Here is a 19,826-nt window from a genome sequence, read left to right on the forward strand (position 1 = left end):
GAAGAACTGTGTTTTTATTCTAATTCTACCCCAAAAGCTAAACCAAAAATTTCACACAGGATTTAGCTGTATCTTATCTAATCAAAACGTATGTTTTTCATTCTAATACTACCCCAAACCAAACCAAACCCTAAACCCAACATCTCGCGAGATTTGCCCGTAGCTGTATCCCTTCAAAGTGGTCTCCAACATCGCCCGCACAGAGTCTGTGAGTTGCCCGACAAAGCACATTCTATTAATAGCCTCAATTTTAATATTTATTCATTTCATTTTTTTTTAAATAGCTTGGCTTATTTTATGTATGTTAACATTTTAGATAATGATGTTACATATATCAACAAGTAAAACACATATCCAAAAAGTATAGCCATCCAGATTGTTTTATCCATTGTGGTAACGTTAGCCTTTGATCACAAAAAGGTTGGAGACCCCTGTAAATCATTTGTTTCATGGCGATACGATGGAGTCAAACGTGGGTTTTTACTACAGTTAAAACCAAGAAAATATGGTTACCACCAAAAGGTTTTGCTACAAAAAAAAAATGGCTTAAAATAGTACACAGGATAAAAACAACGTATAGATGCAATAACAAATCAAATGCTTATTACATTTTAGATAAATAATGTAATATCCGGGGTTTGATAAATCGACCTAAAACCTTGTAAAGACTATTGGGCGTAATTATTAACATTGTCCACAAGATGGCAGCATAATAACAGTTCAACAGTACATGTACTGTATGAAGTCACCGATAACATCAGCAAAAACTCACAAGGCCATGAATAAAGTCCACGACATCAGCAGCTTCGAGCAGTTTCATAGTGGGTAATAATTTGCCAACTTTGAAATCACTGCATGACTTTGGGGGCAAACGAAACACAGATGACCTAAAACCACTGACAGCTCGTTTGTCTTAAGATTTGTTATGGAGTCATTTTCTTAAGCTGAACCAATTACTGAACCAGACAGATAGGAAAAAACTGCAAGGATTTAATCAATTTAAATCAAATGTACAAAATGTCTACTAAGGAAGATATTAAATGCATTAAGTTGATAGGTGAACTGCAGATTTAAACACATTCATCCTTTCGGTAATAAATGGCTATAATGTAGATTAATACTAGGCTGAAATATATACCAGGCATTAAACAGGAAGATCAAATTTTTACCAATTTCAAAGCTTTATTTTTTATTCACTTTATTTTAAATATACAGCTCTGCTTTTACATCCACTCGGGTGGAATAAAGTCCAAGATGCATACACAGGATTGTGAGAGAAAAACATGGAATTTATACTTTAAACAGGGGCTACAAAAGCACCCAAATTCAACAATGTATATTATATACCGTTAGAACATTCATCGGCAAATACATTCATCATCATATTAAATAACAAGGTCACCAATATTCCTTGGTGCTGAAATGTTCTCAGAAGTGTAAAATGTAAACTTGCAAGTTACATTCGAGCAATTATTCAAGTTTAAATCACGTAAATGCATCGTCCTTTGCTTATAATATCTCTATTTATACTTATAAAATAATTGGCAGTTGAGAAAGGCCATCGCTCCACAAAACGTTTCGACAAACAATTTCCTTCAGACCTGGTGCAATGCAGCGAGCTGAAGAAATGTCTTGGAAAAGGCTCTGGGGGAAAAAGGCCTCAGATTCTCCACAACAGTCTTTAAAAGTCTTTATATCAGAAAGTCCTCCACCCAGTGTGTCTACAGAAACTCCCGTTTCCCATCTTGCGGTGACAAATGAAGTCCTTTACCAGGAGGTGAAAAACGGTCTCTTGCAGTGAAAAGTCTGGGTGAAAGCATTGCCAAGCTGAACCACACGACCCTGACCTCCTCCACGACTCCTCTCCACCACCACACGGGGCATTTGCACTAACTGGTTAGGGCTCTTTCCCTCCTTCAAAGCCTGGGTCAGATTCAGGATCTAACCGGAAAAAAACAGACATATGGGTTTTAAACGAGTGCAAAACATTTTTTGACAATAATAATTAAGAGTTTTTCACATTTAAAGAAATAGTTCACCATAAAATTTGCTAATATTTTCCTCACACTCATAGGTATACAGTATATGACTTATAATGGCATTGGATAGTGCCCCATTTGTAAAGCTCCAAAAGTGCATAAGTAAAGTCTTTCAAAGTAGGATTAGGATAAAACATAGGTTCTGGCTAGATAGGATACAGCTATGGCCTAAATTCGGGTTAGGTTTTTTTGGTAGAATTAGGGGCTGTCCACACGGAGACGCATATAACTGTATACGTATAAATTTGTTATCGTATTGCCGTTTCGTCCACACGGATCAGGCGTTTTGAGAGAGTGAAACCGCTATTTTTTGAAACCGGGTCCTAAAGTGGATAAATCTGAAATCGACACCCTTGCGGTTTCGTGTGTACAGCCAATCCGTATATTTTGTGAAGCGAAAACGTCATCACATCACGTGTCGGAAGCGTCACACGTAACAGCAACAACAATAACGGCGGACTACGTGATTGTGTTCGTGCTACAGAAGCTACTAAAGCCTACTAGCTTTATTACAGCAAAATCTATTGCTTCTATGCAATTGTGGTGAGCAACAAGCGATAATGGACAACACCATACGTTGGTTATGCGCATGCTCAAAGTCTTCTTCTTCGTGTATAGTGTATATCTGTGGCAGAATTACAGCGCCCCATACTGGTCCGGCATATATACTACATCGCTTTCAGTCAGTTTCAGTGGTTTTGTGTTTACGGATTATTTTTTTAGAACAAGGAAAAAAATGATCGGATAGGGAATGAACCGGCTTCGTGTGGACAAAGCCTTAGGATGAAAACAACGTTCCTCCGGCGAGATTTCACGAGATTTTAACCATAGCTGTATCCCTTCTAGCCACAACCGCATTTAAATACTGTTCACGAGGTTGCATTAACATGTAATCAGAATTTTCGCCCGAACCCAGAGTACCCCCCCTCCCTTAACTGTGAGGGTGATGGGGTGGAGGAGGGATGCTGCAAAAAATCTGTCACAGGATAGAGGTACTGCTATGTATAGGCACCTCTTCACGCTGATTGGATGGATCACATGACCATGCTTCTCCCGAACTTAGTTAAATAAACTTCATTCACAACGTCAAACTGACATTTATTTTTTTTAAACTTTATAAACTATGGCCGTATGTGGGTTCACGAGAGGTGACCTCTGACCCAAAATCACAAAAACCCATCAATTCACCTCAGACACAAGACATTTATTAGATTTAAAGACTAGTTTTTTGACAGACTCGTGTGCTTTTTGGAGCTTTAATAATGGGGCACTATCCGATTCCATTATAAAACTAAAAAGAAACAGGATATTACTTGTATTATAACATAACTATGATTGTGTTTGGTTAAAAGTAAAAAGTCCTACACACCTAGGATGGCTTGCTGGCAAGTAAAATATAATGACGTTTTGTGTAAATATCTCCAAACATGTACACCTATTTTTTTATTTACATCCCATAACCCCTGTGACCCAAGCAATTTTACTGTATTTATAACTAACCTGTTAAACGACCGTGTTCATCCAAAATAATAATAATAAAAAAAAATGATAAAATGTATTTGTATTTGGCTCAAGTATGATCAAAAGCTAAAAGCACCGTTTGTGTAACAACGATTAAGTAATAGGATCCATTAACGGATAGGATCCCACAATGTCAACAAGTTTGTGCCAAGTCTCTATGCCTGAAGGTCACATTACTAACAGCAAATACAGTGTGACAACACAGGATTAAATACACTTGCTACATTAATGGTTTCCTCCCGAGAAAGACAGACTTTGCACGATTATGCCATACGACGAGATCTCTTACTTGGCACTGTAAAATTTCTGGTCTAAATCCGGGTATTCGTTTGTGACAGGCTGAAAATAGCCTGGCTGGGTGTATTAATCTAAGCTAACTGTGAATGTTTCATAGTGATAAAGCTTCGAAATTAAGTGCGAAAGAAAAAACACTGCGAGAACAGAATGCTATTTCTGGAGCATACCGAGAACGTAGACGGCAAATCATCTTAAATTATAAAGACATACAGTACCTGTCCTCTCATAACAGACATCTGTTTCTCAAACATGGTTTTGTCGAATCCTTTATCTGGCTGAAAATAAGAATCAAATATATTAGTTAATAATACATTTCACATTAGAGAAGAATATGTGTAACTAAGATTTGGAGTTTGATTTCAATCATTAATTTCACATGACCTTACCAAGTCAATATTAAAGATATCAAGGTTATATTTTCACAGAATGTAAAAAAGCAGTAAATGACAGACACATATCTCTATTGAAAGCACTAAAAACCAGATGTTACTGTTGACCAGAAATGAGTAAGGAATTAGACTTAATTAGATTTTCTCACGAAAATTATTTTGATAAAAAAAGTAAATGCAAAGTAAGAGTATAAAAATATGAAGCATACAAATACAAACATCTCTTCACGTACAATTTTGCACATGATTTAAATGACATCATACAAACCAATTTTGATGTTTTTTCCACATTTAAGGGGAAATTTTTCATTACCGTAACGTGTTCATGACTGGATTTGGGTTCTTTGACATGGAAATATTTATAATTTAAAAATCTAAAAAATAAAAAGCTTCAATGCATGTTATACTATAAACATTTACAGTAAAGAAACATGTGGTATTTGGTGATCATTGGTAAATGTAGAGACAATAATAAGGAATATAAATGTGTCCAAGAAAAATTCTCTCATCTTCCGCAACAATTTTCAATCATTGTTTAAGCCCTCAAGGAACTAACATTTTCAAAAAATAAATAAATAAATAAATAAAAAGATAAGTTGAAATTTTGTTTGTCATAGTACCTAGACAACTTTTTAGTTCTCATTACCGAAACATGAGTTTGTAAATGCATATATTTAATGTAATATCATGTTGCGGTAATGATAAAATGTAAATAATTTTATAGGAAATATTTTTTTAAATCCTCTTAAAATAATGGTTATAGTAAGTTCAGACCTTAATCTTATATGTGCAAAAAAAAAAATTGGCTGATGCTGGACACCTTCTAAGTCTGGATTTCGTGAGAATCACCCAGGTAGGTAAGTGAGGTCTTGTTCATTTAGGGTTCGAAGTCATGCTAAAAGAGATGAATTACGAGACTGATCTTTTCCAAGGGCATTTAAAGGAATAGTCTACTCATTTTCAATGTTGAACTATGTTGTTGCCTTGGCTGGGAGGAGTTGGTGCATCCCTCTGTCATCTGTGTGCGTGCACGTGGGCGCTGGAGCGCGCTGTGACACTTCGATAGCATTTAGCTTGGCCCCATTCATTCAATGGTACCATTCAGAGATAAAGTTAGACGTGACCAAACACATCAACGTTTTTCCTATTTAAGACGAGTAGTTATACGAGCAAGTTTGGTGGTACAAAATAAAACGTAGCGCTTCTCTAAGCGGATTTGAAGGAGGAACTATATTTTATGGCGTAATAGCACTTTTGGGAGTACTTGGACCAGTTACACCCTCCCTCTCCCATTATGAGAGGGAGAAGGGGAGCGGACTTTTCAGGCGAGTCGAACTCGTATAACTACTCGTCTTAAATAGGAAAAACGTTGATGTGTTTGGTCACTTCTAACTTTATCTCTGATTGGTACCATTGAATGAATGGGGCTAAGCTAAATGCTATCGAAGCGTCGCAGCGCGCTCCAGCGCTTACGTGCACGCACACAGATGATAGAGGGATGTATCAACAATTCTTAGTTAAGGTAATAACATAGTTTAATATTGAAAATGAGTAGACTATTCCTTTAAGTGTGCATTTAGTTTTATAACAGCCCAACAGTAACTAGATTGTCAAAAACAGTAATATCCTCTCTCCATTTTAAAGCTATCAATGCACAGCTTTTGAAACCAATTTTAAGACAAATGTCAAATGCCTCAAATCGAGTCAACAAACATGAATCTACATATTATTACAGTTTCGTGCAATAAATTGTTTATATCTTTTACCCAATTTCAAAATGGAGCACATTTCCCTTTACACAATTGTATAGGTTTATATCAACTTAAATGGATAGTTCACCCAAAAATTAAAAAATTTGTCATCATTTACTCACCCTCATGTTGTTCCAAAACTGTCTAAATGTCTTTGTTTTGCTGAACACAAAGGAAGAAATTTTGAAAGTGTTTGTAACAAAGCAGAATAAGAGCACCATTCACTTTCTACTTTCAGTAGAAAAAAAGAATCCTATTTAAGTGAATGGTGCCCCAGATCCAAACATTCCTCAAAATATCCTTCTTTTGTGTTTAGCAGAACAAAGAAATTTTAATGAGGTTGAGTAAATGGTGACAGAAGTTTTTTTTTAATTTTTAAAGCAGATAGAGAAACAATAAAGCCCAGTTTATAATGTATAAGAAAATTAGCTATACTACCTTGAACATCTCATAAAGGTCCTCACAGAGGTCCTGTACAAAGTTCATGTCGGAGATGCGCGAGAGCACGAGGTCTCTGGTCTCTTCGGAGAAAGAGACTTTGGCCTGTGGCAACCAAGCCCAGAGGAACGGATATGCGCACACACAGTCACATCAATGAGATCATCACAAAGGTGAAAGACTGACCATATGGACAATTATTTACTGCATTAATAGTGAAATTTACACCCTAGACCCTACCAATTAAAAGTCTGGATGCAATTTGTTTCTCGTGACTTTTAAAACTTTTTGATCTGTAGACTTTAAGGGTCAGATTAATTCTGAAGGAAAAGCAGCCAACAAGTATCCAGCATAACTGCAAACTTAAATGCTTTTTAAAACAAATTCAAAATGCACCTTCCCGTCAAGGTGGTCGAGAATGTCCATAGATGTGATACAGGCAAAGCTTGTCTACTTAAATAAGTTAAAATAGAGCTATAATATGTGACCCTGGACCACAAAATCATTCATAAGTAGCACAAGTATGTTTGTAGCAAGTGCCAACAATACATTGTATGGGTCAAAAGTATAATTTTTATGCCAAAAATCATTAGTATAATTAAAGGTGTAGCGGAGGATTTTAGAAAAGAACCGCCTTCTCCACTTTTTAAAAAAATGCAATTGCGCAACACTCCTGATTGACAACTAGGAGGACCAATAGTCTTGATGATCCACCTGGAAAAAGAAAATCCTCCGCTATACCTTTAAGTAAAGATCATGTTACATGAATTTCCTACCGTTTTAGATGATATATAAATCTTAATGAAAAAAATGGACCCTTATTTCTGGGTTTGTGGTCCAGGGTCACATATAAAAAAGCTTTGATTTGCACAACAATGTGGCAGCTACATAACTAATAAAGAAGTAGCTATTTTATATTTATATTATATTTATATTATATTTATATTATATTTATTACTTGTTTGTAAACAGGGATGCTTACATTTTTGGCCAATACAAATTTTTGACAACAACTATTTGGTGATTCTAATACCTACAGTAAAAAAATAAATAAATAAATATAAATAAATTAATAAATTAATTAACTAATTAATATAATATAATATAATATAATATAATATAATATATGTATATATTAGGGCTATATATTATTATCTCATACAAAATAAAAGTTCTTTTGCATAATATATGAGTTTCTGCTATGTGTAAATACTATGTATATTTAAACACACAAATACATATACATACACACACACACAATATATATATATATATATATATATATATATATATATATATAATATAGAATATATAAAAATAAAAATGATTATTATATAATATAAATATGTGTGTGTGTGTGTGTGTGTGTGTGTGTGTGTGTGTGTATAAATGAATAGTTTCATGAATATATATTCATGTGTGTGCATTTCTATATACATAATAATTTTACACAAATTCACGTTATGCAAAAAATACTTTTATCTTATATGTATATATGTATATGTATATGTATATGTGTATTTATTTATTTATATTTACAGATTTCATTTTGTTTCTGCAAGAATGTAATTATTTTATCCATTCTAAACTATGGAAAGGACAATATAAAGTGCATTATAATAAACATTTAACACAATCTTTCTTTCTCATGCTATAGCCAATATGCATGCGTGTTTCCCGGGAATCTAACCCATTACCAGATAACACAAAGCTTTACCATCTGAGCTACAGGAACAACTGGTACTGTATATACTGCAAGATATATATGAATAATAATTAATTTATAATAATTCTTACATGCTCTCCACTCATCAGGGTGTTTAAAAGGGAAGGCCAAACCATTATCTATAGCTGCGATCTTAATGGCTGAATCTGTTGAGTCCGTCCAGTCAGATTCCTAAGAACAGACAAATAAAACGAAAATAAAACTCAGCATTTTTTTGTGACTCTAAAACAACATCATTACGTCAACAGTAAAGATCCAGAGGTGGTTTAATGGAGTAATAATGAGCACCTGAACCAGCAAAGTCACAATCCTGAGTCTTGTCTATGACAAGGTGTGATATATAAAGCAATGTACTACGCAGGTGGGGGAAACCGGTTTACATTACAGCAGACACTCGTTCACATTTGCTTAACTTCCCAGCAAACTATAAATATCCTGCAGCTCACCTTCTCTGCCAATTCTCCATCCCCCGGCTTCTCGTACTTGATCAACCAGTTATCGTTTCCTCTGTCTGAAGAAGCCAAAAGAAGAGAGATCAGATTTCTTTTTCATAGGCACAATGTGAAAACAATGTGCACTTCTCATAATGTGACACATTTGTGCATGCGACACAATGTGAAACAAAAGACAGTGAATCAATAGAGACAATGAATAAAGAAAAGCCTGGTTATGAATCAAAATGAAAATAAAGGCAAAAAAATAAATAAATTACCATTGAAACAGTAGTTTGCTCTAAAAAAATGTCCTATTGTATACCAAAAAATTGTTGTAGTAAAAAAAAGTGTGATTATTATGTGCGAAAGCAAAATTGCTGGGATGGTTGTCATGAAGCTGTTATGATACTAAAGTGGTTTGCATGCATTCCTGGGGTATTGGATTGGTTGCCTACTGGCCCAAGTACAAAAAGCCCATCCTTAAGTCTTTATAATATTCTGTTCCATTAGTATATGGCTTGAGTCCTTACTTTACTGTAAATCTATGGGATTTTTCTTGATCTGTTTAACAGAAAAAAAATCTAATCCAATCTACACAGAAAAGTAACAGCAGGCCATCTTCAGCAAGCCACAAGAGGTAAAGCTTTTGTTTATAAAGCTTTTTGTTGGTGCATGCAGCAAAAATGACATGGTCATGCGCATTGGATGCGCGGGACCCCATTTCGCATGGAGGTGTGCACGGCGATTTTGTAACTGCGCGTGGCTCCGCATCCGAAAATGACCGACCTTGATGCGATTCTGGCCAAACAGGCAAGCCTGTGACTTATCTCTTTAAATAATCCATGCACAACAATGCATATACTATTTATCTGACACTTTTAACTCTTTCCCCGCCATTGACAAGTTATCTCGTCAATACGCAATACCGCTATTATCCACCAGGTGGATAATATAAGATATTTCCGCAAGCTGTTTAGCCCTAGGGCAAACAGCTGTATGTCCGTCTAAGTTTTGAAGATCGCTCTACAGGATTACATTTTTTTTTGAAAGCAGAGGTTCTGTTCTTTCATTTAATATATGGTATGCTTATATATTTAAAGAAGAGCATTTTCTGGGAGGCATTAAACTTTTGGGAAATCATAAAAAATGCTGGCGGGTGGTTAAGAATTATTGGCTTATATTTTGTAGTAAAATACAAATCTTGATATTTCTGTCCTGTTTGTTTTGTAAAACTTTAATGAAATTATAATGTTTAATAAAGACATATTTAAGAGATTAACGTTTTAATCATGTTCTCATATTTATATATAAAGCTCTGACGTCGCCCCCTGTCGTTTCAAAGAATAGTGCAACAACTATAAACGCCTCGTTCATCTGTTGAGATGCGCGTGATCAGCGGAGGCTTGTGTTGCAGACCAAAGCACGAGTACAAACAAAGCTTAACATTCCTTAGGGGGCGTGCACACCAAAGCTTTTACGCCCGCGGCCGGCGCATGTTTTCAATTGTTTTTTTTTTAAAAAGCCAGCAGCTAGCGGTTTTCTTCCGTGCTGAAAACCGGCGCTCAGCGGTATTCCAAGCTCACCGCTGAGCGCGCTCGTCAATGTCAGTTCTCACGCGGCTGTCCAATCATAGTGGAGGAGGGGCAGGACTATACCACAGCAACCAACCAGCTCACAGCTGAAGTGTCAAAACAACCAAAGCGCTTAGCTGAAGAAAGCTGGCATTCAGCTGAAAAACAGCTGGCTTTCAGCATCCTCCAGGCATTTTCAGCCACATTTTAAAGTTTTGGTGTGCACGCCCCTTTAAAAATTTATGTTTTTTTAGCACCAGCTAGCGGGTTAGATTTCAAATTGCAACCAAACCTCAATTTCGAAATGCAATGAGAAGCTATGGTAGCTGCCTCACGACAAACATGTCGTCGTCTGAGACAACGTATGGACAAGTGCATTCTGTACAACAGTTTGTCCATTTAGGGCTACTGTAGAAACATAGCAGTCAGTGACTTCCATGTACGGAGACCAGCGGCATATGTAGATAAAAACGGCTCATTCTAAGGTAATAAAAACAATACAGTTCATCATGTAAGGTCTTTATACACCACTGATAATATAGTTATTTATATTATATAGCATTTCTGTCAAGAGATCATTCTAAAAGTCCCACATTGCACCTTTAAGTGCAAAAAGCCTAGTTATGTGTTAAAAATTTCCTAAACTGTGCAACAGTAATCGCGATTCCAGCCATAACCACCACAACTAACTACGAAATGGAGAAAACAATGTTTTTCCACTATCATGCGAAATCAACAGGTGCCATTGCACCACTATCGTTTCGTACCGGTGTTTCTGATGACATAATCCAACACCACCAGACGCTCAAACTGAGACTGAAGCTGTTTCCTCATGTTTTCCGGCAAAGGCTCCGCCTCAAACTTCCTCAGCCAATAGTCTGCTTCGTGGTAGCCCTCTACAAACAACTGAAATGAGCCCACCTCCAGGAGAAAGTAACAGCCGGTTAGACCTCTTAAAGTCAACAGATGGATGCTCAAATCTTGACAGTCTTTACAACATTTTAAAATGAAATATGTTTTTATTAGTGCTAATATGTCACCTTTGGAGGAAGACCAACTCTGTGAAAGCGTCGACCGACTTGGGGGACCTTCTCCAGTGCGTATTTCTTACCACGGGATTTGGCACGGTCAATGGCACTATAGTGAAATGTCTCGCTGGCCAAAGATACAACCTGAAAAGGGATGAGAAATTGCATACATAAAATTCACCTGCAGATGTTTACTTTATAAAGTTAATATAAAACCCATCCTTACCTTTGTTTTGGGTACAATTCCCAAACCAAGTTTTTGGTCCACGAGCGAGGCAGCTGCCTCAGAGAGGTAACCCTGGTTAGGGATGAGGCAACCGCGACCGAAACAGCACGGGCAGCAGACTTTATGGAAGTATTTGGTCCATTTAGGGTTTAAGTGACCATAAGGCTCCTCTGATTTTGGTTTAAATACACCGATGATTTTCTGAATGAGAGGATACAGAAATCAAGATGAATAAAACTTTTTAAAAAAATAATCTTTCCACAGCTCTTAAAAACACAACATACCCCTTTAGGATCCTTGACAAAGTAACTTCCGCTGGATCCTTGCGAGATACGTTCGGGAAAGACGCCATTTTCGATGGCCTGCTCCGCCCTTTGAATAATCTCTCCAAACTCGGGGTCCTCTGGGAAATGATTGAATTCTCCACTGCTATAACCTATACATACATACATATAAGCACATTCAAAGTTAAGTGATATTAATAAAAATGCACGGTGAAGGAAGTTCATTAGACTGGTGTATGCTTATTTAAATTAAAAAAATTGTCAGAAGTCCCCTGATCTCAAAAGGCTGTACAGCAGTAGAGAAAATGTGCTGGGGATTGATTTTCTTTTAATAATTTCCATCGCCGAATGAAGTTCCTGCTCAAGGCAAATTTCCTAGATAAAATTAAACATACTCTTAGAAATTAAAGCTTCAAAGCCTAAATCACTAGTGTCCATAAGATTCATTCAGACACGATTTGCTATGTGAAAACCAGCCTTTAAAACTGGTGCTTGGCTTTTTAAAAAGATACAAATTCAAAGAGCGCTGGGCATTTGTGATCATAGAGTGCAAAAAAAAAGAGAAAACGCCTAAGATGAAAGATTCAATATCAAAGCACATAAATTAAAGACAAGCAAATGCAAGGTTTTCAATTTCTTTACATAGCGCTGACAGGTTTCAAACAGCTTCTGATAACCATTTTGCTTATTTTGACAGTTTCTGTACAGGCTAAGAACAAAAATTGCCTTAATTTAGCATATATCAGAACACATCAGTAAGATGATCCCTACTTGTTCCTTTAAGCAATCTTTTATTATTTAATTTTTACCCAGAGCCCGTATCCCTAAAGAATCTTAATGCAAAAAGTAGCTCCTAATTCTAAAAAAAATTTTTAGAAATGTGGGCGTTTACTCTTAAAATTAAAGAAAAAATACAAATATATACATCTAAAATATATATATATATATATATATATATATATATATATATATATATATATATATATATATATATATATATATATATATATATATATATATATATATATATATAGATATATATAGATATATATAGATAGATATATAGATAGATATATAGATAGATATATAGATAGATATATAGATAGATATAGATAGATATAGATATATAGATATATATATAGATATATATAGATATATATAGATATATATAGATATATATAGATATATATAGATATATATATAGATATAGATATATATAGAGAGAGAGAGAGAGAGAGAGAGAGAGAGAGAGAGAGAGAGAGAGAGAGAGAGAGAGAGAGAGAGAGAGAGAGAGAGAGAGAGAGAGAGAGAGAGAGAGAGAGAGAGAGAGATCAACCACACCTCCTCACTAAGTTAGGATTTTCCATCCATTCCTTGCTCAGAGATCACTGAAAATGTTCTGGAATCACTTCTAAGCTAAAACTCCTGGCAAGGAATTTTTAGGTTAAGTTAGGAGCTCTCTGAGAGGATTCTCAGAATCTTTAGAGATACGGGCCCAGGTCTGGCGCTAGCACTTTTAGCAGAGCTTAGCACAATCCATTGAATCGGATTAGACAATTAGCATCGAGCTAAAAAAATAACCAAAGATGTTCGATATTTTTCCTATTTAAAACTTGACTCTTCTGTAGTTACATCGTGTACTAAGACAGACGGAAAATTAAAAGTTGCGATTTTCTAGGCAGATATGGCTAGGAACTACTCTCAAACTGGCGTAATAATCAGTGACTTTGCTGATGTAACATGGCTGCAGCGGCGTAGTGATATTAGGCACTGCCCGAAAATAGTGCCCTGCCATTGAAAGTAACCAACCGTGTGTCTCAATCAGCTCCCTTGTTCAGTAGTCAGGGCACTGATCAGGGAGTCGGCCATTTTAAGGGCTGTCTCAATCGCAAAATCCGTTCAGTGCACTGGAACGTTCGTTCCCTAAAAATTCCCACAATGCAACGCAAAAACCAGTGAGCATCGATGATCCCTATATATAACTCAATAAACTTTATGAAACTTTTATAAAGACAAACGTTTGTTTTAGTTGTAAATATAAACACACATTGCTACACAGTAAGGGACCACAATATACTCAATATTTAAAAGAATAATATTTATTTAAAATTGTAAATATATTTATTACATTTAAAATGTAATTATATGCCTCCAATTTTATGCACAGATATGTAAGAGAATAATGACATCATTTTTCACAATGTACCGTTTTTAAAATTAAGTCAGAAAGATGTTGGTTTTGACGGTTGTTGATGAGTAACAGCTGTGAGTGATTACAACGCGCTTAAGCAGCCGTGACAGAAAAATAAGTGAACATCGTCCCAATGTGAAGTGAGCTAGGGTCCTTACCAGTGCCCGAACCTGTGTACACGATACAGTGATTCACGACCTCGGGAGCTAGGGAACGAATTGAGACACACGGCAAGTGGACTATTTTCGGGCACTGCGTAGTTTGAGAGTAGTGATAGACCGATATATCGGCCGGACGATATATCGGGCCGATATTTGCGGGTTTTATGTGTATCGGCATCGGCCGATACGTGGCTGCAGTGTTTGCCGATTTTTTTCCGCCATTATTTACAGACAGTGATGGAAGCCGCAAGCGATTGCAGGTCATGTGACTAAAATCAACCGACCTTTCCATGATAACATCAAAAGATGGTTCCATAGCACCCTCACCTGTTTTTACTATTTGTTAAATATAGTTTTTTTTTTTAAGTTCAATAAATGTAACTTTTTTTTAAGGAGACTTGTAACATTTGGCATCATCATTGTGTCAGTTTTATGATGTAAATTGAGTGAGCAAAATCAGTATCGGCTTAAAATATCGGCTTAAGAAAATCGGTAGCCTGTATCGGTCATCGGCTTAGGCTGATGAAACAAAAATCGGTATCGGCATCGGCACTGAAAAATCTATATCGGTCGATCCCTATTTGAGAGTATAGTTCCTAGCATAATTGCCTAGTAAATCGCAACTTTTAATTTAGACTACTTAGTACACGATGTAACTACAGAAGAGTCAAGTTTTAAATAGGAAAAATATCAAAACTCTTTGGTTATTTAGGCGTGATGCTAACGGTCTAATCAGATTCAATGGATTATGCTAAGCTATGCTAAAAGTGCTAACGACAGACCCAAAAATCAGCTGAATGGATTCCAAACTCTAGGCAGGGCTCGAAATTGCGACCATTTTGGTCGCATATGCGACCGAAATTTAATCTGTGCGACCTTAAAATATATTTGGGAGCATTTGTGCGACTGCCCATTTTGTTGTGACGCGAGTTGATTGTGATCCTGCGTGCTGGCGCTGCCCCAGGTTCAGTGTTCTCTCCAACGATACATAACCAATCAAATTTTACCATTAAGTTCTTGCGTTTAATGAAGACCGCAGATTGGCTAATATGAGCGTCAGTCATTCCTTGTTGCAGGGAAGCGCAGAAATGTGAAAAGACGAACGCGTCGCAAGCATGACGAGAGCGAGCCTATTACAGCTAAGGTTATTACTGTATTTTTACGACGATCCGGATTCAAATGTAACTCCACCACCGGAAAATACGAGTTGACGTTAAACCTTTTAGAGAGAGTGGCTTAAAGATTTCGAGTGTCTCTGCTATGAAAATGTAACTTACGGTGTTTACTGTAAATCCTGTAAAACGGCGTTAATGGCGGAATCAAAACATTTTAAGCGCCAGACGTACCTTGCTTAAACATGGCGAAAGTGCCAGAAACATAAGACGTGTCATGACAAATGTGTTTATTATTGATGGAGACACCGACCTGTCTGTCAAAGTGTGTTTGATGGTGTATGTGCGCATGCGCTGGTGAATGGACATTCGACAAACATCCTTGTGGTCCATGTTGACGTGGAATATGACAATGCTGATGGTATGTTTTTGTTGTATTTTTTAAAACATTGCCTATTTAGTAGTAAAAGCATCCTGGTAATGCAGTTATCAATACCAATATATATAAGCCTTCTATATTAGGGTCACTTTTTTGTAATGTCACAATTAATCAGTGTTTTACTTGTTTGCTAGATTTTCTATGTAATCTTAATAATGTTACCTGTAATTGTTAAATTATTATTGCTGCTATACTATTTCAACAGCATTTGGGTATTCATTTAGGAATTTATGCAGCAAAAAATAAAATAAAATAGAAGACCAACTTTTAAATGCTGGCCATAGGATGTGTAAAGCCCGGCAGTGGTGTTTTATTTTTAATAAAATAAATCTATTAACATTTACATTGTAGTTGTGGTGCTTTTTAATTTTTGGATGGATGCGCCTAAATTTTTGCTGGTGCTCCTAACTCTTTAAAGTTGGGAGCACCAGTGCTCCCAAATAAAAAAGTTAATTTTGAGCCCTGCTAGGGGAGCTGGAAAATTAGCATTTTTTAAAAAAAGGTGGAATGTCCCTTTAAATGGGTCATGACATAAGGAAACGTATATTCAACGTTTTTTTGGATGTGTTAGTTTTAAATAGAACAGATATTTCCCCCTTTAATTCCATTAATGACATGCATGGCCAATTTGATGACATAATAGCTAATATCTAAATTAAATTGCTTTACACACGTATTAGCATTTTGCATTGAGGTTAAACAGACACTCAAGACAATAAGATAATAAAATCAGATGATCAAGGCACAATCCTAACTCAAGTAAACAAAGTCTGCATGACTCTTAATAAAACCGAGCACTACATACACAACCTCCACACAAACAAACTTGCACAATCTTTAACCCTGGTTTGGTCACGTGCCACCTGGAGAGTTGGATTACATAAAAATTTACATTTTTATTTTAAAATATTAAGTTATCTGAATGAATGCACATGCAGCAGTACATCAAACATAAAGTGGCCCACGTAGACTTTCAAAGGTACAACACGTGCACACTCAGCTGATGGTCTCTGGGTAGCTCTTTAAAGGTGAATGTGAGAGTCCATTAGACACAGCAAGACGCCGCCTCTCTGATGGCCATTAAACATTTAGCAGAGGGCAAGTACACTTTCCCCTGTCTCCTATACACAGCAGGGATCATCCAGAAGTGTGTTTTTCTGCTGATTCTTTTGGGTCTGTGGTGCAGATTTGTCCTTTTCTTCAAGTCCTTATAATCTTTTCAATGGCCCTACCACTAAAAAATGGCTTTTATTTTTAGCAACAAATTTTCCATTTGACAGAAATTCATTGCATTAGCAGATGGAAGTTGTGTAACTGAAACTTATTTCCATGAAATATGGAAATGCATGCAAACTTTTGGGGGGAAGAATTGAAATCGTGGCTTGATAAGGAAGTGACCATTCTTTTAACTGGCCCAAACCTTTCAAAATATGCCACCATATTCCCCTTTTTCTCAGAAAGCACACACTTTTTACTAGATATAGTCATCATTTTCACTCCATAATGCATCTTTATTATGAACATTTTTGTATTTTAGCAGGTCCTGTGAGATATCTGTTTGAGATTTAAAGAACTCTTGCTTTTATGTGTTAACAATGAGATACTCTGTCTGAATATCTCCATAGGGCCTCAAAAAGATTCATAGAAATGAATAACAATAAGTGTTAATGTCTTCTTCACACCACACTGCCGAGTTCAAAGTGACTAATCTCCATGCCAACTCTCATTCTGATCTTGCAGCTATTTTAAGCTTTCTAGACACATTTGATAAAACGCTGTGAAAATTAAAACCACCATTGTTTTCATGTTTTAAAAGGAAATATTCATCTGATTTACTTCTAAGTTACATTAAAACAGTGTCTGGCTCTTTTTTCTTCAATGTCTTTGCATTCCAGGTGAAGTTCTTCAAATGTGCATATTGCATTATGCATTTATAATTATATCATGCAGCCCTATTGTACTCATGATTACCTATGAATATATATATATATATACCCGGTAAATCTGTGGATAGTGCTGCTGTCCCATGATGGGAACACCCAGGATAAAACAAACAAGGACCTCAATGTGTAGTTTCTACCTTAATGAAATAAGACTTTTAAACACACAATAACGTTTAGTAACAATACTGGACACTTTATAATGCCAACAATGTCTTTTTCGCAACTGGTCACTTTGTTTAATTTCTGTGTACACAGCAGTGATGTCTATTGGATTGTGTCTATAGTCTGTGGAGAAGCATTTAAGAGTTTTTCTGACTTGTGTGGAGCTTTAATATTGCACGTCTACTGCATTTCATTAGCCCCGTACTTGTATTAATTGTATTATGCCAATAAACCAAGACTAATTAAATATGCAAGAAGAAACAGCCAAGAATGCATACCAAAGGTTCAGTAGCCTAGATATATCAGCAGCTGTGCGAGTGCCACCTGTACACGTCACGTGTGCCTTGGGTTCAAAGGGCATGTAAACTGAACTGTGTAAGCTGTACCGTTTTGTTTTCTGATAAGAGTTAAATCAGGTGGGACAACCAAAGTGAATGCAATTACAAATAATTTTTGAGTATTTAGTAGGGGAGGAGACAGAAAGAAACAAAGAAATGTTTCCAATTTAGTTCTTTAGTGAAAGTTCCCCGAGGCATCTGCTCGTGTTTCTCTACAGACCACAGTATTAGAACACGCACGGTTGCCATGGAAACTAACGCTGCCGGGTCTCCAGTGAGTTCTTCTTCAATCAGATACGGAGATTTTGGACGTAGCAAATGCGTCTGTCAACAGAGGGGCGTGGCTACTTTAAAATAAAAGGCGTGGTTTTTAATTTATCTACTTTTTGGACTGGTTTGTTTGTTTGGATTATGTGAAAACATGAAGTATTTAAGTTTTAATGTATTCATAAATATATGTTATATTATAACTGAATTATCACATTTAACAAACATGCGAGGTGACAAAAATTACAGCTGTATCAAACCACCGTAACGTACTGACTGTGCTATGTAAACAAACACAAAGAGTTGTGTTAAAGTATGTCAATAAAATAGAAAAAACCCAAGGTTAAGACTCATCTGTTTAATCTGGGATTATAAAAGGTCATATCCGGCTCACCTGGAGACGCGGGGTTATCAGACGATGAGCTGCGTCTGTTCCTCCGCGTCCTCTTCTCTCTGCCTGCCCGGGGTGAGAGATTTCCTGCCGGTCCCGGTAACAGAAGCGCCTCTTCTCCCGATCCGTCCGCCTCCAGCTCTGTCAGCACGCTTTCCGCCGAGTCCGAGATCCGGACAGCTGCCCCGGGGTTCAGCGACAGTCCCAGTGACGGCAAGGCCCGGGTCTTTTCAAATAACACCGCGGGCACATCCGACGGGTGAAAGTTCGTCTCCGGTGTTAAATCTCCACCGCCTTTCCCCGGCTCGCCTTCGGTGGGATCGTACTCTGCCATCATCGTAAACTACGGGTCAATTCTGTCTCCTGTCACACTCAGACACTTCTAATACAAATCATATAAATCCCGCTTCATAGCTGTGTGTCCGTCTTTAACAGTTTGCTATGTTCCTGAAAACGCGCGGATGCTCTCGATTGCTTCACATCTACATCATCCGTCACCATTACCGACTTCCTCTATGCTGACGCATGCGCACTCTTTACCTACGCTGTCCGATAGGTTTCTTAAAGGTACAGTAATCAGGACCCCGCCCACAAACCCTGAACATTGCAAGATTTTCAAGTTGCAATTCGCCTACTTGTACTTATACTATGCTATTATGCTATTATAAGTATACTGTTTTAGTTATAAGTATATCAAATATTGTTATATGAAATAAACAAATATTAATTTCCGCTTTTCTTCATTTATTATGTAGCCTAATGTGTACTATATCTACTTATTAATTCATTGTTAACTCACAACTCTTCCTTTTTGCAATGATTTGTGGGTAATATCAGCCGTTAAGAGTGCATTAATCTGCACATCAAATTCCCCCTGCAAATTTGGGGAATACTTTAGGGAATACTTATTTCAGCATACTATTTTTTGTTATGTTTCACTTCTACGTCCAGTATAAACAAAAACAAATATTGAGGCATCTTTATTATGCTAAGTGGTGCTATATAGATGAACCCACACCAGGCTATGAATCCAGATGGCACCCCTGCCTGGCCCCATGATTACATCACCCATTAAAGCAGATGTTTTTACAAAAATATCTCTCATTCAGGATGCTGTT

General features: G+C 36.6%; 1 protein-coding gene across 1 annotated transcript; it reads right to left on the minus strand.

The window, feature by feature from the left end:
* Positions 1 to 1,162: 1,162 nt before the first annotated feature.
* On the minus strand, positions 1,163 to 19,230 carry pi4k2b (phosphatidylinositol 4-kinase type 2 beta). The gene is made up of 10 exons (XM_055205735.2): positions 18,712 to 19,230; positions 11,705 to 11,856; positions 11,421 to 11,621; positions 11,207 to 11,338; positions 10,934 to 11,087; positions 8,608 to 8,672; positions 8,233 to 8,332; positions 6,436 to 6,569; positions 4,073 to 4,132; positions 1,163 to 1,941 (listed from the first exon to the last, which is right to left on the minus strand). The coding sequence occupies exons 1-10, from the start codon at positions 19,043 to 19,045 to the stop codon at positions 1,768 to 1,770; spliced, it is 1,506 nt and encodes a 501-aa protein (XP_055061710.2). The 5' UTR covers positions 19,046 to 19,230; the 3' UTR covers positions 1,163 to 1,767.
* Positions 19,231 to 19,826: the final 596 nt, after the last annotated feature.

This window comes from Misgurnus anguillicaudatus, chromosome 3, assembly GCF_027580225.2.
Source record: "Misgurnus anguillicaudatus chromosome 3, ASM2758022v2, whole genome shotgun sequence".
In the NCBI taxonomy this organism is placed as follows: Eukaryota; Metazoa; Chordata; class Actinopteri; order Cypriniformes; family Cobitidae; genus Misgurnus; species Misgurnus anguillicaudatus.